General features: G+C 43.8%; 1 protein-coding gene across 4 annotated transcripts in view; it reads left to right on the top strand.

Annotated features, from left to right (window-relative positions):
• Nucleotides 1–23498, top strand: part of LOC311130157 (protein phosphatase 1 regulatory subunit 12A-like) — a 69800-nt gene that overhangs the window by 21880 nt on the left and 24422 nt on the right. For 2 of the 4 annotated variants that reach the window (XM_084162846.1, XM_084162847.1), the window contains exons 2-9: nt 6005–6135; nt 14564–14682; nt 19727–19886; nt 20582–20726; nt 20880–20954; nt 21172–21263; nt 21556–21716; nt 22553–22689. In XM_084162846.1, coding sequence (XP_084018972.1) covers nt 6005–6135; nt 14564–14682; nt 19727–19886; nt 20582–20726; nt 20880–20954; nt 21172–21263; nt 21556–21716; nt 22553–22689 — 1020 coding nt within the window. The remainder of the gene's footprint in view (nt 1–6004; nt 6136–14563; nt 14683–19726; nt 19887–20581; nt 20727–20879; nt 20955–21171; nt 21264–21555; nt 21717–22552; nt 22690–23498) is intronic. The other 2 variants (XM_084162848.1, XM_084162849.1) reach the window with 1 other exon arrangement.

Below are 23498 nucleotides of genomic sequence, written 5' to 3' on the forward strand. Positions count from 1 at the left end.
GTACGGATCAGGTTTCACTGGGGAGCTTAGGCTCTGCTCTCTGACTGCAGGAGACAGCCTCTACCTCCCACCCTCAGTGCTCTTTTGTGAAGTGTGCACTCATAGCCACAGTCACTTCCTGACACATGCCGGCTGAAGTTCCACTGATGGGAATGGGTAATCACGTGTACACACACCCAATAAACACACACAAGTTTGATTTAGGAGTACTTTTCAGTGTTTGAAAAGAGTATCGGTTAGAACAGTCCTGTGTTGTAGTGTTAGTGTTCTAAGTTCCCTCCAGTGAAAATAAGATGCTAAGTGTTCTGTCACTTAGCAGCACTGAGATTGAGTGCAGACTAGTTAAACATGAGGTCAATTCCAACGCTGTTTCTGTATATTTTCAAACTCTAAACCCAAGCAGGCCTGGTATGAATTTATCAACTATGATATGATACTATTCCAGTAGCCGCCGCCTCTTTTTATTTCAAATATAGAGATTCATAAGAATGTTACAGAGCTGTGTATCTTATAGAAATGCACAAAACAATATTGCAACTGGTAAGGATGATTACATCTCGATTTACTTTAACTTAATTGAACATAATCAGCTAGGATCTCTTGCTAGTCAGTCAGTAACGCAGAAAGAGCATCACTATCTGGCTTGGGGTGGAGGTGAACGTCATGAGATGACAGCTACTTTGCTGTTCTCCCTGGTCGAACCGTTTAGTGGATAAACAGGCTGTTGTTTTCAGAAGGAGAGGCACATACGCTGTACATTTTAAAGCTGCAATATGTAACCTTTTGGGCAACCTGACCAAATTCACATAGAAATGTGAGTTTTATAGATCTGTCATTCTCATTGAAAGCAAGTCTAAGAAGCGGTAGATCAGTTCTATGTGTGCTATTTCTATGCTTCAAACAGCTGAAAATCTATTTCACAGCGGTTTAGATGGCACAATGTTTCTCTACACTACTTGCTTGTTTTGTCGCAAACTGAAACTAGGCGACCTATTAGCATTTTAGCATACAGGAAATGGCGTAGCGATTTCTGCATAGTGCATCTTTTTAACTATTGACCAGTGAAGTGGGGGGTCCTGTCCTACTGTGCATCATGGATTCATTTACTAAAGCTCTGTAAGTGTTTACTTCCCAGAACCCCTCTCTTCCTCCATTAGAGAAGGGCATTCCAAGAAAGGCCACCTTGCCCTCAGCCCCTTTCCTGTCAGGCTAGCTTTAGTGGATGCTATGCTATATGGCTAAAGCACCTGCTCCAGTGTAGTGATATCCAGCGGAAATAGCGGCGGCTGTGTTTCCCCCTCTCTCTCTGTGTGGCCACCAGCCAACCCTGCTGTCTCAACATTGCGCTTAGCGCTATTGAAAGTCACACTCTGCCATATAGAAATTCCCCCTGGGCCAAGGGGAGCGTGCTAAGGTGCAGTTTGCCGGGATGGGATGATATTTTACCCGGAGCGTACGGCGTTCCAGGCCTGACTTTGGAGTTCTCCTCTGCAGGGATGGCTGGGGAGGAGGCGGCAGCCCTGGTTTCAGGGCTAGGGGGGGATCCAGCCCTTATATTTAGCCTCACGGTGAAGTGTTTTACCATTTTAAAACAATTTAACAAACTGTCAATAAAAAAATGCGGTCAGCCAAAGCAAAAACCAGAGAAATGAATTTTATCAATTCTGTAAGTACAGATTGTTTCCTCAGTAGGAAATGTCCAACTAGTCAGTGACAACAGTTTGACAGCAACTATGTGAGTTTATTACAGTATCAAAGATACTATGTGCTGGGATTTCCTATACTATGTAGAAGAACCCCTTCTAACGACTTGTGTAGCTTGTTACATGTGTGTTTTTGTTTCATAGTTTGTAGCGCAAACCATTTGGACCCGGGATCGGCCCTTGTCTCATAAACACAGTTAATCACACAGACTAATGTTGGTATCTACGGATGCAGAAGAAGTAGACTAATCCAATGGTACAGGCCAGAAATATTTCAAAGCGGTTTGAAGTCCAAAATGTGCCTGTGTTAGTGGGAGTCATTGGGTTAAGAACATGCTGGAAGGGAAATGGAGAAGTAGCCCCCGCTGCTATACCCAGCTGGTGTCTTCATGTTATGTCGGTGTTAATAATACTGAAGAGGGTTGTGCTATCGATGACATCGCTCTGTGTGGTTGAGTAACACTGGATTGAACTGTGAGTCATGATGGCTTTTAGTCAAACATTACGATGATGCTACATTAGTTTTTTTTATTTATTTTGCGAGTTCATGACACAGCATTGCCCTCCCTCGCCCCCCTCTCTCTCCCTGTCTGCTGTGTTGTGCAGACTGCTACGTGTGTGACAAGGCCTGCTCTCTAGCCAGAACACTGGCCAAACAGGTTTGAATGGCTACGTGTATGTTGCCTGTGGAGTGTCAGTACGTGTCTGCAGTGTTTCCCCTATATTCAAATTGTTTCCACCGCTGCAAAAAATGTGGTGATAAAAAAAAAAAAGGGTCTTGACACCACTGCTGAAAAAAGTGTATCCTAGGATTGTCTGTGTGGGCTGTGAGTGCAGAACAGGCCTGTCTGTCAGGGGTCAGTGGCGGTGTGAGGTGGGCTTTACTCACAATGTCTCCTGTTATTGCCTACATTAATAGTCAGATTATCTCCCTCTCTCGCTCCCTATAGTGTGTTTAGCCATCAAATAAAGATGGCTTTGTCTGCCTTGTTCGGCTTTAACCAACGAAACGCTGCTGAAATCTCCCATCAGTAAAAAGATGGTTCAACCCATTCACGGTATTGCTCCCGTTGCATTTCTCAGCGGCTCCTATATTGGTCAAGGAATGCATCGTTCCCCCCCGTCCTTGACATTAAACAGTGGTAGTGTCCCTCCTGCGTCAGTGGGTGTCTCTCGCAGGCTGCTGAGAGATGCCAATGTGTGGCTGTGACAGAGTGGGGCAGCGAGGTATGCCAGTTTCCCCACAACCCTTAAGCTCTGCCAAAGGACTGTTAGCAAAGGATGACACTTGCTGTCTTTTCTCCTCCTCCTCTTCCACATCCTGTCCCCCTGGTTGCCATGCTACTTGTCCCTGTGATGTGGGCAGTAACTCTGGCACCTGTCAGCTACAAACAATTACAGCCATTAAGGGATTACCATTGTTGGGCTCCTGTAGCCGGTGGGCTGGGCCTCTGTAGGGGATGAAGCAGTGGAGAGGAGGCTCAGGAGGGGAGTAGCAGGAACTAGCAGTGAGTTCTCCTTAAGGGGCATGGTAGCGGTCAGAGAAAGAGAGAAGGAGACAAGACGGAGGGGGAAATGGTGGACACAAATCAACTGACCTAAATTGCTACTACCTTAGTTTCCTATAGTATCAGTCACCTGCAGGTATGAGACTTCAGACGGTGCAGAATTGGGCAGAACACCAGTCTAGCTGTTTGTATACCATCTACATTTAGCTACATTATTTTGGTTTCTGCATTTAGCAGACGCTCTTATCAATAATGATCTACTGTGTGTGTGTGTGTGTGTGTGTATCTAAGGGATGGTGACACCGAGGGGTGACTGAACTCTTGACAGACAGGCCTAGCGTCATCTTGTCACTCAGCCAGAGTGTGGTTGTGAGCAGCTGTGTGGAGCGCGCTCAGTGGAGGGCCGTCTGTCTGTCTCTCTGTCCGCCCTGCAGCAAAGTCAGACGAGCCCAGCCAGCCAGTGAGTGAAAGGTGGATACGCACCTGGATACTCTTCCAAGCAGCTGCCTGAATAGCTTATTTCCTACCCCCTCCCATTACACACACACACACACACACACACACACACACACACACACACACACACACACACACACACACAGTCCCAGATAGGCGTGGCGAGGCCCACGCAGACTCCTCTCCAGCCTTGGCCATGTACGACGCTTGTAAACAGCCCAAATTTGGACAAGGATTCCAGCCAGATAGCGGTGTGCCCCAAACGTGAGTCCGGTGTGTGTGTTCCCCCCCTCGCCGCTTTTACCGTCAAAGCAGCTCGCAGAGAGAGTTGGAGACTTTACAGGCAGCTTTTAGAAAGGGGGAAGCCTCGGTCTGAACGTTATCAAGAGATCAAAGTTTTGGGACGCAAAGCAGGGATTTGAACTCCCAAGTCCTGGGTCTAAAAAGGGATCCCAGAATGACATTTAGCAGTAGTAATACCAACAGGATTGTTGTCATATCAACATAGCATTGAAATCTATAACGGTGTCCATTTTCAGAATACCATGCATTTTGCAAATCATGTCCACGCTCTTTTTTGGGGGGGATGGCTTCTAAAATGTTGCAGTGGAAAGAGTTGGCGCTGTCGTGACTGGAGATATTCAGTAGCATGAGAGCAGGGGGGCATTTTAGTCGAGTGAGAGCAGGGGGGCCTTTTGGGCATTCCCGATTTGTGAAATCCCTGCCACTTACTGTAATAACTGAGCTCTGAAACTGTTTCCGTCAAAAGTGTTTCACTAATTTGGTCCAGCTTTAATCCTGTCATTCCTGTGTACAATGTTTTGCCCAGCTAGGCCATGTTTCTTTGTTGACAGTCACCTTGTTATCTGGCTGGCTTTTAAGCGGGTGACATTTTAACCCCTAGATCGTCATTGAGGTCACTGCGGCGCTGGCCCAGCAGCCCCTAGTCCTCTGAACAGAATGTCTCAACTCCCTACAGCGCTCTCCCTCTCCTTTCTCTCTATCTTCTCTCTCTCCCTCTCTCTCTACTACAGATAGTTGGCCTTTCATCCCTTTTACCTCTCAGCCTCTAGGCAGGGAACGCCCCCAGCTAGCATGCGCACACAGTTGCTGGCTCACTCCCACATTTCATTTACATTTACATTTACATTTTAGTCATTTAGCAGACGCTCTTATCCAGAGCGACTTACAGTTAGTGAATACATTTTTTTTTAATTTTTTTTTTTATACTGGCCCCCCGTGGGAAACGAACCCACAACCCTGGCGTTGCAAACGCCATGCTCTATCAACTGAGCTACATCCCTGCCGGCCATTCCCTCCCCTACCCTGGACGACGCTGGGCCAATTGTGCGCCGCCCATGAGTCTCCCGGTCGCGGCCGGCGGCGACAGAGCCTGGATTCGAACCAGGATCTCTAGTGGCACAATTAGCACTGCGATGCAGTGCCTTAGACCACTGCGCCACTCAGGAGTACATTGTACTGTTATGGTTTCTCTTTGGATGCAACCTAAAATTAGCAGATTTACAGCCATTTTGTAGTGTCGTCGCTTAGGCCTAATGTTTTTCCCTTCTCATGTTTGTGCTCCTTGCCTCTCAAGTCCTGGCATGCGCATTTGAAGGATAAGAAAGCTCCTTTTGAATTTCTGACTTACCGGTTTCTTGTTCTTAGTATGCATAGGATTTGCCTATTCCAGAGGACTAAATACTGAGTCGAGGGTATAATGGCGAGTGCGTTTTGGGTAGCTCAATGGTCTTTTCTGTCTAACCACATTTCACTGGAATGAAATATCAGTCATGTTGTCGAGAGCGGCACAAATCTATAGATACAGCCTTTGAATGGGACAGCCTAAAAGAGGAAGTCTGAAAAGTCAAATTGTGCATATTTTTTTGCATATGAGCTGTCGGAGAAAACCCAAAACATCCATCTCAACAGAAATCGTACGCACGGAGGTATTCCAAACACCTCGGCTATGTCCTGGCATTTTGGGCATGCTACCCCCGCCAACATTCACCAACAATTTCTGGAGAAGTGAGGAGATTCATCAAAAGGAGTTGACCGCTGCCCCTCTCTTTAAAACAGGCCATGAGGCAGCCCTTACTGACATCACCCACTCCCTGTCAGCGGGGTCAACCGGGTACACACACACACACACACACACAGGTGCTGCTAGCTGGTTTCTGACACTCTGAGGAAGGCATCACACAGAAACATAAGCCAACCTGCATGTCCCTGAATGCTCATGATTTTTCTCCTTTTGGGGTAGTCACACTGAAGTTTCTTAGTGTTTAAATGTTGGACTTTTCTAACGTACTTTCTATTTCTCTCCCCCTCCTTCAGGCGTGCATAGATGACAACGTGGACATGGTGACGTTCCTGGTGGAGCATGGGGCTGCCATCAACCAGCCCGACAATGAGGGCTGGATCCCCCTCCACGCCGCAGCCTCCTGTGGATACATGGACATAGCAGAGTAAGTACAGCTGCTGGGCCAGAGAGGTGTAATGGCTGACGTGGTGAGGGTCCAGCTGGGGGCTGTTATGGACCTTTAGGGAATGGCTGCACCCCCCCCCCCCCCACACACACACACACACACACGCACACACACTTTACTGCATTGGGATAACCCCATTATGTACCAGCCCTTTCACATTGTTGTCTAACGACTCACCCTGAATTAAATTCTGCTGCTCTGATCGCTACGTACATGATCGTATACATTCATCGTGGAGAAGAAACGTCAGTTTGGCCAGAGCAACATGGATGGCTAGCCAGGCAATTCACCTTGAGCAAACTCATTTTTCTCAATGGAGGCAATAACTCACAGGCACTTAAAAAAATCAATGGTCAGTTTTGAAATGTAACAAGTGTTTATTTTGCGTCGCCAAGCGTTACAAGGCTATTCCCTGAGGTTTCATTTGGAGAACATCCATTACCCCATCCTGTCTAGACACATCAATTTGTTGTAAATCACTAGTCAGGTTAGTTAGGTCATCAATTAACCCTTTCTATTCAATCGTCTTAGACTATGAAATGCAATGCTAATCAACTAAATCCTAATAGCTACTTTTTACAGCCTAAACTTGTTAAGGGTCACCGTTTTCAATGGCCCATGCTTCTCCAAGGTGCATGATTACATGTTGATGGGCGCAACCGCCTATCAGAGGGCCCCAACAACCTCGCACAAGTTCCTGGTGATGTAATCAATATAGAGAAATCGGGGTGTCCACCGGCATCAGTCATTACTCCAGTTGCTTTCCAGTCTTTTCTTTCATTGTGCTTATTGAGGTAAGAAGGCTGTTTTAAAGGGAACAGAAACCGGGCCGGCGAGGAGGGAGGTATTATCAGTAGACATTTTAAACAGGCTAAGGAGAGCTGAAGGAGCTCACTTGCACCCATTGTGCAGTGACCTGTTTTACTTCTCTGTATTGTATTACAGGAGCCTGGCATGAGCGTTATCCCACAATCGCACACTGTGCAGTCCTGCTGCCCAAGTTAGAGCAGAAGTATCATACTATGCTACCAAGGTTATTGACTGACTGGAATGTTGCCTTTTTATGGTGTTTCATCAGCTGCAATTGTTTGTTGTAATTCCAAGAGCTTTCTTGTAGGTATTACCTGGAAGTTCTGTCCTTCAGACTTCCCTCTCACCCCTACGGCAAATTAGTTTATTAAAAATATGTACAAAAGCTGTCGAACGTTCAGTTTAATCATTTTCAGACGGTGGTGTTTGTCGATTATTTTCATACAGTGGAGTCTACCTTATTGTCCCATTTTCTCCATATATCAGGGCTAGGCTGTTGTTGAAGACAAGGGCTCTCTTTTGTTTTACACAATGCAATGAGGAATGAAGGAAAATGTGAAGGGCCTTGTCTGATATGGATGACTAATGGAGTGCTCTGGTCTTGGGCGACTCTGGGCCCTGATGTGGGTGGTAGGAGCACATAGCAGCACCATTTTACCCCACAACACTGTCCCGTAATGAGGCCTACAGAGCCGGAAAGGCAATGGCAGCCTTTTCCGCCAAGCCCTTTGGTGTCAAACCGACAGCCATCCGATGGCAGTAGTGCTGAGCGATTTAACCAACATTTCCGTAACTTTTTTGGGCTTTAAACAACTAATTGACCATGTGTTTAATTATTTGAATTCCATTTTGTTCGTTTTTTCTGTGAGCTCAATGCACAGTTTCTCCAGATAAATCAGATCAAGCCCGAACTGTGTGATGTAGTAGGGAGTTGTAGTTTCCAACAGGCCAATATTCTACATAGTTTAGCGCAGAAAACATGGTGATGACCTACAATGACCATAATCCATTGCGAGCCTACTTGTCCAGTCTACAGCACAGACCGTCTGTTGGGCAGACACAGAGAAGAAACAAGAAGAACACGGATAGAGCAGTTGCTTCGAGGTATCTTTGCCTGAAAATACATGATCTATGTGATAGTTGGTATTCGGCAGTCATAAAAGTAGGCTTTATTTACTTTGAAAAACTACAAAAAATAGAGATTTTGTCAGACAGCATAGGCAGCAGCTCTATAGAGATGAGGACTTGGAATGAAATAAGTAATCCAATGAAACAAATAATGTAGAGAACTTACATTTTTTTATTTAAGTAATGTGAATAAATGATTTCACAAGTAATAAGCAGTAGGGCTGGGCGCGATACCATATTTGACTATATACCGGTATTGATGCACAGACTGGTTTGGGTTTTTACTTCACCTTCTATAACAGTATTTGGTTTGTTAAATGTGAATGTGATGAGCAATGTCCGTAATGTCAGTATTTATAGTTTACTCTGTTTGCTACTTGCAAGTCGTCGCTCCTGCATGCCGCTTCTCACACCAAGCCCTGCCCCCTGTCACTCAAGGAGAGCAGTTCTTGGTGTTGCTCGACCACAGAGTCACGAGCACTTCACTTGCCGTTCACTCTGCAGTCTGCATGGTCAGACGCAACGATGTTGGTAACAAGTATGCTGCTTTCAAAGCCTTCTATAATTACACTATTAGTTTGTATCTTACTTTCTGCAAACAGCTAGTTTGTCTTTCCTTAGCACATTGTTAATAAAATAAAATGTGTTAGCCGCTAATGCTAATTGCTAGTTACCTAGATGGCTAATACAGCCTGATACCAGTGCTGGTGTAGACCTAGATCTGCATGTTTGTGTAATGGCATCTACTACATCAGAGGAATAGGCAAAGCATGAATGTTAGCTAGCCAGCTATATAAAGAAGAGGAACGTAACACCGTATAGGGTCCCCTGGGAAATGCTGACCAACACTTTGGTTCCGACCCTTACACAATAATTCCTCCCTGGCTTATTCATTTGTTGTCATGTCAAATAACAATTTATTAAAGGTGCTGCCCACTATATTCCAACTATTGAATTACAATAATTTGAATTACATTCTATTTCCATGATTCCAACAGTACGCCAATAAACTAGGCCTAGATATTTTGCCCATATCATGCAGTCCTACGTGGCACAGTGAGGAATTGATGAAAATGCTGATTTTGTTTGAGGGGGACGGGTTGGATTGAACAGTATAAAACAAACAGAATGGAGAAAGCCCCATTTGAAATCACTTATGTATGTGTTGCCACCCTAGGGTCACGAACTACTCGTGAAGTATATTTAGAAATGTTTTTATTAGAACTTAAAATACTGTCGAGTACGTCATATATATATATTTATTTATTTATTTATTTATTTTTTCTCTTGTGATAAGCTATTTTGGCCATATCTCTCCCAGCCGTAATAAGCAGTATTGTGCAGTCACCACCATCTTGGGACTTTTATTAATTGTTTTATTCTGTGTTACAGCATTCAACCCACATAATGCATAGTACATTTAATGGCAAATAAAATCCTGAAATCGAAAACCGTGATTTATTTTTTAATAATCAAACCGAACCGACCTCAAAAAGCTTGAATCGCTCAACACTAGACACTGGCAGGGTGAACTCCTAACCACAAGGCCCAACCACACCTTGTAAAACCCAGCTAAAATGGGTCGAAAGTGAATTCAAAAGAATGTGGAACTCTAAAATGTAACGGCGGTCGCTGAATCTCCATTACGAGGGAAGTTACCGGAATGCGCCGTTTTCAAGTGGTGTGTTCTAATGAGAAGGGTCTGCGTATCTCCATGGCTTTAATTGGTAGCAGCAGGAGTCAAGATCTCCTCCTGCTGTTCCAAGAGCCACTTGAATCAGCCAGCGCAGGGTGAGAAATCAGTGAGGAAAGATAAATGGAGTGTGATTGACCAAAAAGGGTGATTCACTAGGCTAATTATGCAGTGAATATGTGTGAACTGGTTGTCTGATTTTAGAGGCAGGGTACTAGAATGACATCATTAAACTCCTCAGGTGTTTAGGTCAGTGGAGGGATACAACAGGAAACCCTTCAGGTGAATATGGTGTAATTGCAGACTGCAATTCGGGGTGTTTCTTGATATGGGTGTTCCCTGATATTAGAAAACGCCAATTCATACCTGCCGTTGGTCAGTTCCGGAGACTGATGGTTTCTCATCACAGATTTGTTTACACAGCAGGTTAGGATAACTAACATGGCAGGTTAGGTGAATTAGCGTGGCAGGTTAGGTGAATTAGCGTGGCAGGTTAGGTGAATTAGCGTGGCAGGTTAGGAGACTGAGGTTAAGGTTAGGAAAAGGGTTAGGCTTAGCTAAAATGCTACAGTAGTCAACCACTGTTGTCCCCGACGAGAAAGAAACGTCCACGGACCAATGGCGAGCATCAATGGGTGTAACTTGATATCAAGAAACGCCTATGTCAGAAAATGCCCCTAATTGCGGTCTGCAATTACACCATTCTCCCTCAGGTGGTTAGGTCAGTGTAGGGATATGTGCCTGGCCTTACCCAAGGTTGGGGATTTCTGCTACCAGTGGGTTGTGACCAGGGTTTCCATTAGCCGGTAATAGCTGACTGAAGTAAGTAAATGAAAAAGCTGATGAATAAAATTGGCGCCGGCCAATTGTCCTGGCAAAATAATGCTTTTTAGCCTATTAATTGATGGAAATACCTGTCTATGTAAATACATTTGAGTAGTCAGGCTTATCGGTCTATAGGTTAATTTGCATAATTTAGTGGAATTAAATGGGTGCGTGTACAGTATATTCATTATGTATATTTTTTTATCACAGGAATACAGAGCCTTTGAGCGGAAAATCTGTCAGACCGCAAGAGCTGCAGCTACAGCATCTCAAACGGCAAATGTATAGACAACAGAAGGCAGGCTTCATCAGCGCGTCACACCACTTTGAAATGAGCTGAAGGCAGTATGCATTTTGAGAACATATGCTTAACTGTTGGAAACCTGAACGTTTTACTTCAAAGTAGCCTAGCCAAAATCAGACCATGTCCGTGGAGGCAATTATTTTATCAACTTTTTCATTGTCCAGTAGCCAAAGGCACAATCCTAGTCATATTAGCAACCCATGCTAGTTGTTGCATATTAAAACTCCCCTCTTTCTAAATGTCTAACATATATTTTCATCTGTCACATTTAGGGCTGACCCCATTTAGTCGACTGGTCGACAGGCTGTTGGTCGACCGAGATTTCTTTAGACGAGCAGTAGCAAAAAATAATCATGGTGTGCAAGACACCTGTCTGATTGGCTCCTGTCTGAGTGGACTGATCCATTGTGGAGGCCTTGGGGATGGCACAGTCCATCAGACGAAGACATGTGCTACTGAAATTGTACATGGTTATATTATGTAAGAACAATGGTGCAACGCAAATAGAAATGATATTATTTTATAACAAATGCGCTTTCTCCCGCCTTGGATAGTGGTCACTGTCTGCGGTTCTGAAACACATCATGGCGCTGTTGAATTGCCGCCTTTTCCTAGACCATGTTGCTATGTGCATAATTTCAAAGTTAACCAGCATATTGGTGTTAAGAACAATGCGTCGGAGGCAGCAGTGGAGTTAGGAGACGAGAAAACACCCCTTGCCTTAATTGTGTAAGAAAAGTGAGGAGAGAGGAAACCCCAATTTAATTAGGTCTATAATCAATAGCCTAACTGTTTAAATGTGCATGACTTTTATAAATCATCCATATATATCTACAGAAACCAGACAATTCCTGCTTCTGTTGCCTATTTGAGTGTTTGTTTAATAGCCTACTCATTCTGAGAGCACCAAGCCTCACGCCACCACATGTCAGATAAATCATCTCACAAATTCTGCTGTTTTTAATCTTTGCTAGGCGTTACACTTTTTTTCCCGTTAGACCAACCTCTGGTATTATTTATCATTTATTTAGTGTTTACACTATTCCAAATTTGTATAAATTATATTTATAATAAAAACCCACATTTTTCTTTGACATTATTATAATAATAATAATAATAATAATAATAATAATAAGTAATTTCATTATCAATAGTAGGCTTAATATAGCTCCCGAGTGGCGCAGCGGTCTAAGGCACTGCATCTCAGTGCTTGAGGCATCACTACAGACCCCCTGGTTCGATTCCAGGCTGTATCACAACCGACCATGATTGGGAGTCCCATAGGGCGGCGCACAATTGGCCCAGCGTCGTCCGGGTTTGGCCGGTGTAGGCCGTCATTGTAAATAAGAATTTGTTCTTAACTGACTTGCCTAGTTAAATAAAGGTTAAATAAAAATTAAAAAAATAGCAGCCTTGTATAACCACCATCGAGATGTAGGCCTAAGAGCGCATCCTGTTTAGTCTTAATACCGTAACTTAGGCGTATATTTCAATACTTACAGTATATAGGCTACTGTATCAATCAATCATTTATTTGTTCATGTCATCAAACAGCATATGAGTCATTCATGCTTTTAAATGCAATCAAACATTTATTTTAAAATAACAAAGTGACCTTTGAATAATTAGAGTAAACAATAAATAGACCTTAACCATTCCATTTCGGGAATTGAATTCACAAGTGAATGCGACTGTTTTTAGCCTTTGCTGTAACAAGGCTTTACAACAAACAAAAAAACTTTACAACCTACTCTATTATAGGGCGTTTGTTTCAAACGGTCAGAAAAATGATATTGTAAACCATCGGCACCTGTTTGTCACACATACGCATGCAGCACTTACTCCTTACCTTCTTTTTCTTGATCTCCAGTATTTACAAGTCAAATTTATTTCACAGAACTGACTTCCCCCATTACCTCCTGAGCAACCAGTTTCGAGTTTATTTGTCAAGTCCTCTGCATCCATTTTTCTGTCACATGTGTTACGGTGTTCAGAGTTTATAACCAATTTGTGGATATGATATGCTATAGGTCAGGCCCTATTGGTCACGTGCATTTTATTTTATTTTTATTTAACCTTTTTATTTAACTAGGCAAGTCAGTTAAGAACAAATTCTTATTTACAATGACGGCCTACATTGGCTGGGCCAATTGTGCGCTGCCCTATGGGACTCCTAAAGAGAGCAAGGGTTGAGGGAATAGAGAATATTTTTCCTAAACAAATGAGGGATTTCGGTGTAAACTTTTCAGCCAGAAAGGGCTGTAATTGTGTTGCAGCACTGACAGTGCGATACACACTGATGTTCTGTGGTGGTCACTGCAGCAGGGAGGAGAGGGCGACAATGGGTGCTAGTCAGTCACTCAGGATTTTGTAAATGTTTTTTTATTTTTTTATTACAGCACAGCAAGTCTTAGCCAGGCCCAGCACAATCAAATCAATTGCGGTCGGACTCCCTCTTGTCATTTTGTCTTAATTATATCATCAAACAGTTCAATTAAAGCATCAGACAAGCTCAGTGCATATAGTTGATATGATTAAAACACATAGGATGTGTCTATATAAGGAAAAAATACACGGTTCGAAATTTCGACCAATCGATTGGTCGAAAGAACCGACGACTCTCGGACGACCAAGATAAAAAAAAAAAAAAAATGTTGGACAGCCCTATTCACGTTAAACCGCTAGCATGTGCGGTGCACTTTTGACAACAGTGTTTTCCCGATAATTGTATTATTGAACTAACATTTGCGCGTTGCCTACTGTGTTGTGCTCATATAGTTGAAATAACAGTTGATCAACATTTTAAGCTAAACTTTCTGATCTGTTGCAATTATTCATTGCTTTTTAACGTGATATATTTTTTTTTTTTGTAGCGTAGGGCTACTGGTTGTATGAATTTGTGATCTATCGTTCCACAACTGTCCCAGAGGCTGTTTGGAATCGGCTATTTCTTTCTCGACAAGCTGACCAATAGAATAGGTACATTTTCTCTACTATTGGGATAGTAGATTGACAAAGGCTAGTGATTTTGCTCTTGGTTACTCGTCTTGTTGGCTGAGGAAAAGTCAATGTGGACGATTATTCTAACCTCTTCAAAGTGCGAATCAGATTTCGGTAAGAAGGACCACACCGTTGATCCTCGACTTGCATGTTCTGTTAATATGAATTACCATAATCTAAATGTGATTTCTGTCGTTCTGAGCACCGTCTGGTAAATTAAAATGCTGCCGGTCAAATGTCCAGCGCCACATTTTCCTAACGGAAACCTGGTTGTGACGTACTGGTTTTCTTTAATATATTCACTCGACTGTTTCCCTGCAAGTAAAGGAACAAATTATTGACAGAGTTATGGTAATTGGTAAATGCATCTATTTTCCAATCCTGGTAAATGTGTCTTGCTAGAATTTGGCCCATTTTTGTCTTCAAACTTTTCATAGGCCTAGGATAGTAGCTTATAGAGGCCTACTACATAGAATGAGATGGGCATGATTTCCTTGGCATTTTGATTGAACCTTTATTCACCTGGGTTAAATAAGAGACCTGATCCATCCATATTGATTCAGTGAATAATTAATTTACTACTACTGAATGTTACTAATACTACTTAGACGACTACTTACCTGTCCTAAGCAAGTGTGTTTGTGCAGGTTTCTGATCGGCCAGGGGGCCAGCGTGGGGGTGGTGAACAGCGAGGGGGAGACGCCACTGGACATTGCTGAGGAGGAGGCCATGGAGGAGCTGCTGAAGAATGAGATCAACCGACAAGGTATAGACGGACCGCAGCACTGACTCACTCTGTCTGCCCCACACTGACCTGCTAGTCAACAACGACTCTTTCACTTCTGCTTTCAGTTGAACCATTGCCAGTCAAACATTGTCCACCAAGCATATCATTAATGGGACTTTTTATATCGATATGTAATTGGAAGGGAAGTGCTCAAAATGACACAATGGAAATGTTTTTCATAAAGTTTTCAAATTAGATTACTTTTTAACGACAAATGTGTGCTGCTACTTTGCTTGCATCATTCTGTGTTTTCTACAGACCAGGCAGTTATGCATTGCCTTTCCAAATAGACCGGTTAAGGGAGAAGAGAGTTGTTGTGTGTGCAATGGATCGTGGTCAATTCATCTAGGCCGCTGTGGCCTCCAGTCATATCAGGCAAAAAGTATTGGCAGGCCTCCAGTGGCGTGCACTCAGCTTTGTTCAATAGCACTGCAGCCGCCACGGCCAACAGCTCACTGGTCTGGTCTGACTCCCCCTTCACTACTCCACCCAATATCCCGCTTACGTACATGATGTTCAGGTATGTCATGCGTGTACAGTGTCATCAAGGATTTATGAAATCGAGTGAGACCCAGAGTCCCGGCAGCTGCGACGCTTTGCCTCAGTGGAGAAGTTACATAATGGAGATTAATGTGATCCACTTAAACTCTGGGTTTCTCTTTGTGATGATTCTAAACTGGATGGAAGGGTTTTTCAATTTTTGGGCCTGTGTGTTCTTGAGATGATGAAATGTACCCCCCTCTGGTGGGAGTCCTTGTTCAGATGTGCTAATGGCCCCGGGGACAAACCGCTCCTCTGCTCATGATGCCGCTGCGTTGTCGGCAGATGATGGCGTTCTCCTTTGCCTAGTAGCCATTCCAAATGCGCCTCTCTTTTCAAATCCACTAAGTGTGGCTGGACACCTTTGCACTGTTTACATTGTTAGCCATGCTAGCCACCCAGCCATAATTAGAAGTTAGGTAGCAGCTTAGCTTGTCAGACAGCAGGCCCACCCCCTCTGTCATTTGCACCCTTGTCTGCTGAGGTTGCGCCTCCCCTGAGGTGTAGACCAGTAATAGAACTAGGGCTGTGCGATATGGCCAAAATATCATGTCACATTATTTGTTTTAATGTTTTCACGGTATACATTTTTTAATAATAAAAGTTCTAAATTTGCTTTATGAGTATTGCGTGACCCTACAGTGGCAACACATACATTCTAAGTGATTTCAACAGGTCTTTCTCCATTCTGTTTTATACTGTTCAATTAAACTTCAACCTAAAATAATTTCCTGCATTTCCATCAATTTCTGCATTTCCTGAACTAATTTGAGAATTTCCACACTGCCACATAGGGCTGCACGATATAGGCAAAAAAATTAGGTCTTATTTTTAACCAAATGTTGCAATTGCGATTTGACTTGCGATTTAGATCAAAACACTTGGGTGAACTGTTGGAATCATGGAAATAGAATGTTTATTCTAATTCTATAGTTAGAATATAAGTAATAGTTGGCATTTTGAATAGTGTTAAATGCCCAGGAGGAGTTATTGTGACAGGGTAGGAACCAAAGTGATGGTCAGTGTTTCCTAGGGGACCCTATAATCTTTGGCTACATTAAATGTATCTTCATGTAGCCAACATATTCATGCTTCGCCTATACCTCTTTTGATTTAGAAGATACTGTTGCACAAACAACATGCAGATTTAGGCCTACACCATCACTGGTATCATGCTGTGTTAGCTAGCTACGTTTGCTCTGACTGAGTACATTTATTAGCTAGCTAGCTAACTAACTAGCGGTTAGCATTAGCGGCTAACATGATGTAGCTAAAACGTACTAAGAAAAGACAAACTAGCTGTTTGCAGATGTATGAAACACAAACGAAGTGTAATTATAGAACGCTTGTGGATTTATATTAAGAAGCAAAGTAGAAACATCGTTGTCCCAAGCCTTTTTTAAATATGCAAAGCGTTGTTCCCTCCTGGCTGTATCTGATCAGTGACACTACAGATTTAAAAAAATTGTCGAAGGGCAGTTACACTGGCAATTAGTTTGCAGTAGTTGCAGCACGAATGGAATGCCCAGGCTGTTGGATGGAACTCTACATAGGGAATGAATTCATGCGCATTGTTCTTGACCTTACCACAATAAGGGCTAGAGCAGCTCTCCATTCACTGTGTTCAGTAAGGTACAGTTATGGAACAGTGTTGTGCAACTCCCTCTATGTTTGTAATGTGATTTTATCCTCCTGTCTCATGGTCTCCTCTTTAACGAGATACCGTCATGGGATTAAACTCGTTAAGGAGCCACCACTGTTCCCCCACAGCCAGGCGGCTGGCCACAACTTAAGATCCCCTCTCTGCCTCCCAGACAGTAGCTCCACGCCGGCCAGGTGACTGGGCTGCCTGTAACCCCACTACTCCCTTTATAGCTGCCCATAAGGGCTGTCTCTGATACCCCCCCCCCCCCCCCCCCCTACAGTTGCCCTGCTCAGTGTCTTGGGTTAATTTAGTTTTGGCTAGTCAGCAGGTTTTCCCTCAGCTGAATTTAGTCCTGTGTTGTCACATCCTCAGAGGTCCAGGCAACTTTCCTCTGTTTGCTCCAAGGCAGATTATTTTGGATATTTTCATTTTGGCTTTACCAGACCATATGTAGGCCTAGCTTTGAGAGAGTGGGAGGAGGGAGAGTGGTGGAGACTTAATGAGTCAGTTTTTGGTCTACTGGCTTTTCTGTTTATTTTCTCAGCATCCCGGTAGAAGGTGCAATATTCTCTTGTAAAATCAGCTTTGAATGTGTGCCAGTTCCTCCGCCAGGCTGCTGTTTTGTAGTCCTACTTAGGATCTATTAGTCTCCCTGCCTTTTTATAGAACCAGTATAGGCTACTCCCTAAAACAATTTCCCTGCACTCTAGTAAGCGATAGGCCCTATTGTAGCAGATGCAATAAACATTTATACAGGCCAATTACTGCAAGGCTAGTAATGTTGATAATGCCTTGAATAATAGACTTCCCTGCCTTGCTGGTTCATTTGTAAAACATGCATATCTCTCACCTTTTGTACCACAGTCCACGCGTTCCACTCATACAAGCTTTATGCGCTGCAGCCCAGCCGAATAAAGGACTAATTGAGATCCATTATGACAGCAGTGTATTGTGTGTTACACTGTAATGGCATCACATGGGCTGGACTAAAGGGCAAAGCTTTACTGAACACTGCAGCCATGGTGCCATCTGCCCCAACTCTAACCCAAGGCCAGCCTGAACCCATTGATTCACTTCTGTATTGGAAAAAATCTGTTTAATTGGACCATTCATCATGCAGTGAGTCAGGGATTTCACTCGTAGACCCTCACCCATCCCCCTTTCAAATGGGGTTTGTTTATTCCATGCAGCTAGACGTCATAGTGACCCAAGGTGTTGTTGATGAAAGGGATGGAAAACTCAATGCAAAGGCTTATAGTTTAGCTAAAAGTATTTTTGTCACAACCATTAACTCCTACTGCACAATGAGAAAGTAAAACCGAACTGTGGTGAGCTGCAAAACCGAACTGTGGTGAGCTTTAATTTCTTCCCACGATTGAAATGCAGCATGCAGACAAGCGGTGCTCTGTCAGTGAATTTGTGCAGGAATTTTTACCAAGGTCCCCTAGCTGACAGATCTACGTCCCATCGTCCCTTGTGTTCTCCTCCGCTGGCGCCAGGCCAGAACTTCTGGCTGGAGTTAACTGCTCCCTGTCCATCCAGCCTAACACTGTCAGACAGTTGGAATCTTCTTTTGCCCTTTTATTTAGTCACGCTTCAGCTCACTAATCTCATCAACCATGACAGGTACAGTGTTAACAAGGCACTTAACCAGTGCTGATTTAACCAATGTCGATCTGTTTCTGAATAAAATCAGACTATTCCTGGACCTTATGATATTTGATCTTTGTCAAAATCTTGTTTCTTTTTTTAATGCTGCTTGACTCTCCTTGGCCCTCTCATGAATGGAAAAATAAAGTAATTTCATGAACGGATAGAAAAAGAAAGTCCAGCCTTTTTTGCAGGAGCTGACAAATGAGGGATGATGGTCATCATACGAGGAACCCAAAACCTATAGGACCAGCTGAAGTGTAGTTGGCTTCCACCCCAGAGCACTTATACTCATTGTTTATGTAGTTGAGCACAATCAACTCACAGCTGAGTAGTCAGACGCACCTTCACCAGTCGCTCCAAATTTCAGCTGTCTCGCGTTCCAGTCGAGTGTCAACAAGACATTACACGCCTGTTCCTGCTACAGCCTGTATCCTGTAGAGTGCCAGCCTATACCTTAGACATACTGACCCACATGGAAAACTTAGGCCCCATGTTTGCTCTCAGTCCCAGAGCAGTGATAACATTTACAAAATATAGAAATAAGCAATTTGTCAGAGGTCAGACACTCCACATCAGCCTCTAGTGTAGTCTATGGAAAAGAGTGCTAGCTTTCCTCCCACTCACTTTGCACAACCAAGTGGATTATTTGCTTAAACTACATGCCTGCATGGCTTGGATTTTGACATCTCACCATACAAAGGATGTCAAATGTCCATAGCTCGCTTACAACACTGTGTAAACCATAGGGAGATTTTAGCCTGTGCTTGTGTAATATTCCAGGGCAGATTTCTGCTGTGTAAAGGGTTTCTGCCGCATTTTGACTGTTCATCCATTGTCGTTAGTTTCAAATGAAACTCTGGACTGTAGTTCCCCATTTTGAGTGTGTTCAACGTATTCACTTAAGGCCATGTGTGTCAAGCATGTGTATATGGTGTGTCCAGTTTCAGCTAATTTCAGGGTTCCATTTTCATGTCTTTTGAATCACTTCTGTAATGTTCTAATGTTGGTTCCCTGGGGTTTAATGCCAGACAGGCAGCATTATTTCTTGACTCTTTCTGCCTTCTACTGCTCTTTGTAGCCTAGATAATCTCAAGTGTTTATAGGGACGTGCCTCTCTTTAAGTAGCCGTTAATCCACTGAGGCCAGACTAACAGTGGTCACCGTTACACTCCGCCCCCCCACCAGGCGTGGACATCGAGGCGGCCAGGAAGGAGGAGGAGCGGATCATGCTGAGGGACGCCCGGCAGTGGCTCAACAGCGGAACCATCAACGATGTCCGACACGCCAAGTCCGGGGGGACCGCACTCCACGTCGCCGCCGCCAAGGGATACGCAGAGGTTTTAAAGTAAGTCCAGACTCCTTACCTCGCCTTTACCTCTAACAAGCTGTCGCCAATCTTTGGATATTTTTTTATTATAGACGTATCACCTTTATTAACACAGATTTTTAAAAGATATTTCCACGTACATATTGTCGTTATTTTAGTCCGTGTTAGGTATTTGTTGTTCTTAGGTGGATGCTGCTTATAGCCATGTCCCTTGTGGGATTTTACTACATTACTGTATCAATGGTTATCAAGAGCACATCTCCAGCTCTGGCCTGTCAGTACAGACAGACTGCCTAAGGTTGGGACTACAGCACCCTATTCATCTGCTCCTGGGAATGCAGCCAACAGTCTCCCACACACTCCACTGCCATAGTTGGCTAACACTAACATCTACCATGTTGAGTACCAGATACTCTGAGAGAGGTCAACAATTTTCCTGTCCTGCAAGACGTTTATTGACTGAAATATGGTTCTTAAACCTTTTGCACAAATGTATTTGCGCTTATGCAAATAGTTGATAGAAAACTTTTTGGTTTATTTGTGCCTAACTAATAGGAAATACAGCCATAATGCTGGCACAGTAACAAAAGCCTGGACACTGGCAACGACTGATAAGATTAGGTTGCAGCACCAAATCCAAGAAAACAAGATTTAGATAAATCTCATAAACACTATGAGATTTAGCTAATCCCACCCCCCCTGTGCCCCCCCAGGCTTTTAATCCAAGCAGGGTATGATGTAAATATTAAAGACTTTGACGGCTGGACCCCGCTCCACGCTGCTTCACATTGGGGCAAAGAGGAGGCCTGCAGGATACTGGTGGAGAACCTGTGTGACATGGACCTTATCAATAAAGTGGTGAGTAGTACTTCTACTGAGTCTCCGTCCTCTTTCCATACCTTCTAAGGTTCAGTTGAATATGGAGCATGTACTGTACTCTTCATGTACAGTACTGCACATATGTGCTCTTCTCATAACACTAGTTCTGAGAATTGTGTGTTTCCTCCTCAGGGTCAGACAGCTTTTGATGTGGCAGATGAAGATGTCCTTGGCTACTTAGAGGAATTACAGAAGAAGCAGACTCTGGTAAGCCAGTGTGTGTGGCTAATGCTTTCGTAAGAGCTTTCATTTGAGCCTGGATGAACTGCATAACCTGTTATTATAGCTTTCAAAAGTGAAACTGAGTCACTGGTATATGCCTTGCAGGTGTAAGCATTGCAGAAGCCCTTGATCAAATCTGACAAGTTCTGGCGTTCGGTACTAACTGCCGTCAATCATTATGCATTTTCTTCTCCCATTGCAGCTCAATAGTGAAAAGAAGGATGTTAAGAAGTCTCCCTTGATAGAAACGACAACCACTGGGGACAACAATCAAAATCTAAAATCCATTAAGAGGTAAATGTCCTGGTCGGGGGGAAATGGGGTGACATAAGGGAGTCACTCAGTGAAAAACGGTCCTATAATGGATTCTCAGTCTTTTATGCATCAATCCCCAGGGTAGGTCTAGGCCACGGGGCAAACCATGGTTAAAGTGCCTGTTAGCGCTAAGTCATTGAGGCACTCTGATAATACAGAGGTGAATGAGTTTATGGGTAATGTTACTCTGAAATGGAGCACATGTCTTTGTAGTCTAATAATAATGAATCCATGCAGGCTGAAAGTACCAAACTTTCTGTGTGTGTTCCAGCAAAGAGACCCTCCTCCTGGAGCCCGAGAAGCCCGCACCGCGCATCGAGACCCTGGAGCCGGAGAAGGTGGACGAAGAAGAGGAGGGCAAGAAGGACCAGGAGTCCAGCTGCTCCAGCGAGGAGGAAGAGGAGGAAGACTCTGAGTCTGAGACTGAAGCCGGTACGTTCCACCTACTGTAATGGTACAATAACCTCAATGGCAGGCAGGGTGTTTCTAAACCTTCACCTGATTTCAATCTAAGCCATTAGCACAGAGTCCAAGTCTGAAGAAGACCTTAGACCCTGTATACATTAGTTGAACACATTGTAAATGTTGTAGTGTTTTGTAGATGTACTCTTTTGAACTGTGTCTGTATACACTTATTGCAACATCATCATGAACATTGTTGTCTGTGACATCACCTATGGTCGTTATCTTTATGAAAAAGTATAAACACAAAAACGACAGTCTGCATGACATCAGCAAAATATGGTCCAAAAAGCATTCCTGCTCTATTTTAACACCAACAAACCCATCCGTTAAAAAAATTATTTTGGTACATGTCAATCTAGCAAGCCAGACAACTAAAAATACACATTTCTAAAGAGGGGTTTGGCGCTAGCAATTTAGCTAGCTAGCTAACCAGTTCAAATGATCATCAGACCATATCTTACAAACAACAGTTGCAACGACGGTCTGCAGACAGTCGACCTGAGTATAAATTGAATGTTGATTTTTGCCAACGACACTTGTCTCATTTGTGGTTAGACTAAGTATAAACCAGCCTTTATGCATCAGTAACTGGGGCGGCAGGTAGCTTAGTGGTTAAGAGTGTTGTGCCAGTAACCGAAAGATTGCTGGTTCTAATCCCCGAGCCGACTAGGTGAAAAATCTGTCGGTGCCCTTGAGCAAGGCACTTAACCCTAATTGCTCCTGTAAGTCGCTCTGGATAAGAGCGTCTGCTAAATGACTAAAATATAAAAATTTAACTCATCCTATCTATTCCTCCATTCCAGACAAGAGCAAGATTCCTGTCCCTGTGAGCAACAGTAACGGCACTACTGTGGTGCCAGCGCCGACCAGCGTTACGGCGTCCTCCACCTCCCCAACCAGCCCCACTAACCAGGTGACTCCCACCTCACCTGTCAAGAAGGTACGGCCTGGTGGATAGGTCCACTGCAGTCCTCCACTAGTCCTCTTCAGCCTCTTCTGCAGAGAGTTTATCACGCCTTTACAGCTCCCACTACAGAAGCACTCTTTTCTAGAGATTCACATGACTGATCAAGTGGTTCCGTGTCCCAGAAGTTAGTTAGTTATAGAACCTAAGAGGAAGGTTTAACCGCTGATGCGTTAGGATGTAACCTGTCATCCGGGATACATATCCATGCCTGAGCTCACCGTTATACAGGTCGATATAATTCAGTCTATTTAGTTAAAGCTTTAACACAAACCCACGTTTCACGCTTGGCTCAAGTTACACAGGGTTTACTTAAAGGGGGTTACGTGGGATTTGACGCCCGTCACATGAGTAGTACAACACTTGGGTAGGTTTTGTTGTCGCCGCCAAGGTACACTGTGAACAGAAACTAGTGTCACAGAGGCCCAGGGCGCTATAGTTACGATTAGTTGAACAGGAGCTCTGGTCTTCAACAAACATGGCAGTGGTTGAACATGGGGTGGGTAGCCATTGCTCGATGGTGTTAACGGTACACTGTAACACTGTTGACCACGGGTAAGGGCATCAGTCAGATATTTTAGCAGTGTTGATTATTACAAGACACAATGAGGATGGGAATTTATCATTCAAAAATGGCCCCACAGTTTCCCTATGTCTGCTGCCCTCTGCAGTGCAGATGTGGCATTGCAGCTGACTGAATGTACTCAGTGACCTCAGTCATACTGTGCCTTTCAGTGTTGGCCTGTTACTCTCTTTAGAGGGCACTTGTGCATTATCCCCTCATA

The sequence above is a fragment of the Coregonus lavaretus genome (genome assembly GCF_964263955.1).
Source record: "Coregonus lavaretus genome assembly, chromosome: 5".
NCBI lineage: Eukaryota > Metazoa > Chordata > Actinopteri > Salmoniformes > Salmonidae > Coregonus > Coregonus lavaretus.